The sequence below is a fragment of the Lipotes vexillifer genome, unplaced genomic scaffold, assembly GCF_000442215.2.
Source record: "Lipotes vexillifer unplaced genomic scaffold, Lipotes_vexillifer_v1.1 scaffold123, whole genome shotgun sequence".
Taxonomy (NCBI): Eukaryota; Metazoa; Chordata; class Mammalia; order Artiodactyla; family Lipotidae; genus Lipotes; species Lipotes vexillifer.
The window spans coordinates 95,502-97,122 of record NW_006783002.1 but is presented as its reverse complement, the minus strand read 5'-3'; the positions used below and the strand labels follow the sequence as shown (position 1 = coordinate 97,122).

The 1,621-nt window shown below is 50.5% G+C and overlaps 1 protein-coding gene across 1 annotated transcript in view; it reads left to right on the top strand.

Annotated features, from left to right (window-relative positions):
• Positions 1–1,621, top strand: part of TENM4 (teneurin transmembrane protein 4) — a 400,863-nt gene that overhangs the window by 329,735 nt on the left and 69,507 nt on the right. The window contains exon 17 of the mRNA XM_007455571.1: positions 964–1,225. Within this exon, the coding sequence (XP_007455633.1) occupies positions 964–1,225 (262 nt within the window). The remainder of the gene's footprint in view (positions 1–963; positions 1,226–1,621) is intronic.

Genomic DNA, 1,621 nt, shown 5'->3' with positions numbered 1-1,621 from the left:
ACCTCTTATCTGCTGAACCCTCAGATCAGATGCTCAGTGTCAGAAACGTGGAGTGTACAAGTGCCAACTCAGTTTCCTTGGATTTTCAAAAAAAAAAAAGGTCCATGCTAAGGCTTGGATGGGCAAGTGCCTGGCCAGGTTTGTCTGCAGGTGATGGGAGTTAAGATGCCAGAACCAAAAACAGAGCTGCCAGCAGGTTTCTGGCCATCCCCAAAGGGCAATGAACAAAGGCTGGGTGACCAGCTCTCAGGGACACAGCCACGGAGATCTCATCTCAACTAGGAGGTTGGGACTCAGTCTTCTGGTTCCTCTTTCACTTCTGAGTTACGGTGATTCTAATTGTGCCCGTCTCTAAACTACCTTGCTATTTTGTAACTCCAAAGGCCTGGTTGAGTATCATAATCAGAGATAAAATTGCTGTAGAGTCATAGAATCTTAATGACTTCAGAATAATTTATTTGAACCTTTGCCTTTTACAGATGAGAAACTTGAGAATCAGACGGGCTAAAGGACTTACCCAAGGTCACACAGTAGCCCACGGCAGAGCCAGGACTAGGCTTAGAGTTCTAACACCAGGGCAGGGTTTGTTCTGCTTTATTCTGATGAATTTTCACTGGGCTTCAGCTCTAAGACGCCCTAAGTACCAGGAGCACCCGAGCAGAGGCTCATCAGCGGTCCTGTGTCCTAGCAAATGGCTCCCCAAAGCAGGTTGTTATTTGGTTTTGGCAAGTTCTCTACGGTGAATCACTTGCAAAAAAATAATGCTTTCTGGAACCTCTGTCACTGTTTGTGACCGCGGTCGAGTCTTTCAGGTTTGTTTGTTTTTTGTTTTTTGTTTTTTTTTAGTCTTTCAGGTTTTAGAGTCTCCCTCAACGAGTGCTCACATCCTTCGGTGTAATTTTTCTCCTTTCTCTGCCCCTCCCTCCTCCCTCTCCTCTCCTTCTCACCCTCCCTCCCAAACAGCTTTGACTTGGTCACAAATGGCGGCATCTCCATCATCCTGCGGTTCGAGCGGGCCCCCTTCATCACACAGGAGCACACCCTGTGGCTGCCTTGGGATCGCTTCTTTGTCATGGAAACCATCATCTTGCGGCAGGAGGAGAATGAGATTCCCAGCTGTGACCTGAGCAACTTCGCTCGCCCCAACCCTGTCCTGTCTCCTTCCCCACTGACGTCCTTCGCCAGCTCCTGTGCAGAGAAAGGCCCCATCGTTCCGGAAATTCAGGTATACCCAGCTTTCTTAACTGCATTTCTCCATGCCTTTATTTCATTCGGGAGGTGGAGGAGGATCTCAGAGACAGGGGAAAGAGACAGCCCATCAGCCCACCATCCAGACCCCAGCCGGCGTGCTGTGAGGCTATGATGGCCACCCCCTTACACACTTAATACACATGAGCCCTGTAAAGTGCCTGGCACCCTCCAGCATATAATAAATTCCCACTCCCTCTCCACTCCGCCACCCAGTTCACGTCCCCTTTCCCCAACCTCCAGTGTCTCCCCCGCCCCTCCTTATTTCTGTTAAAAATAGCGATGATAGGTCCCTGGTGGGTGGCGCAGTGGTTGAGAGTCCGCCTGCCGATGCAGGGGACGCGGGTTCGTGCCCCGGTCCGGGAAGATCCCA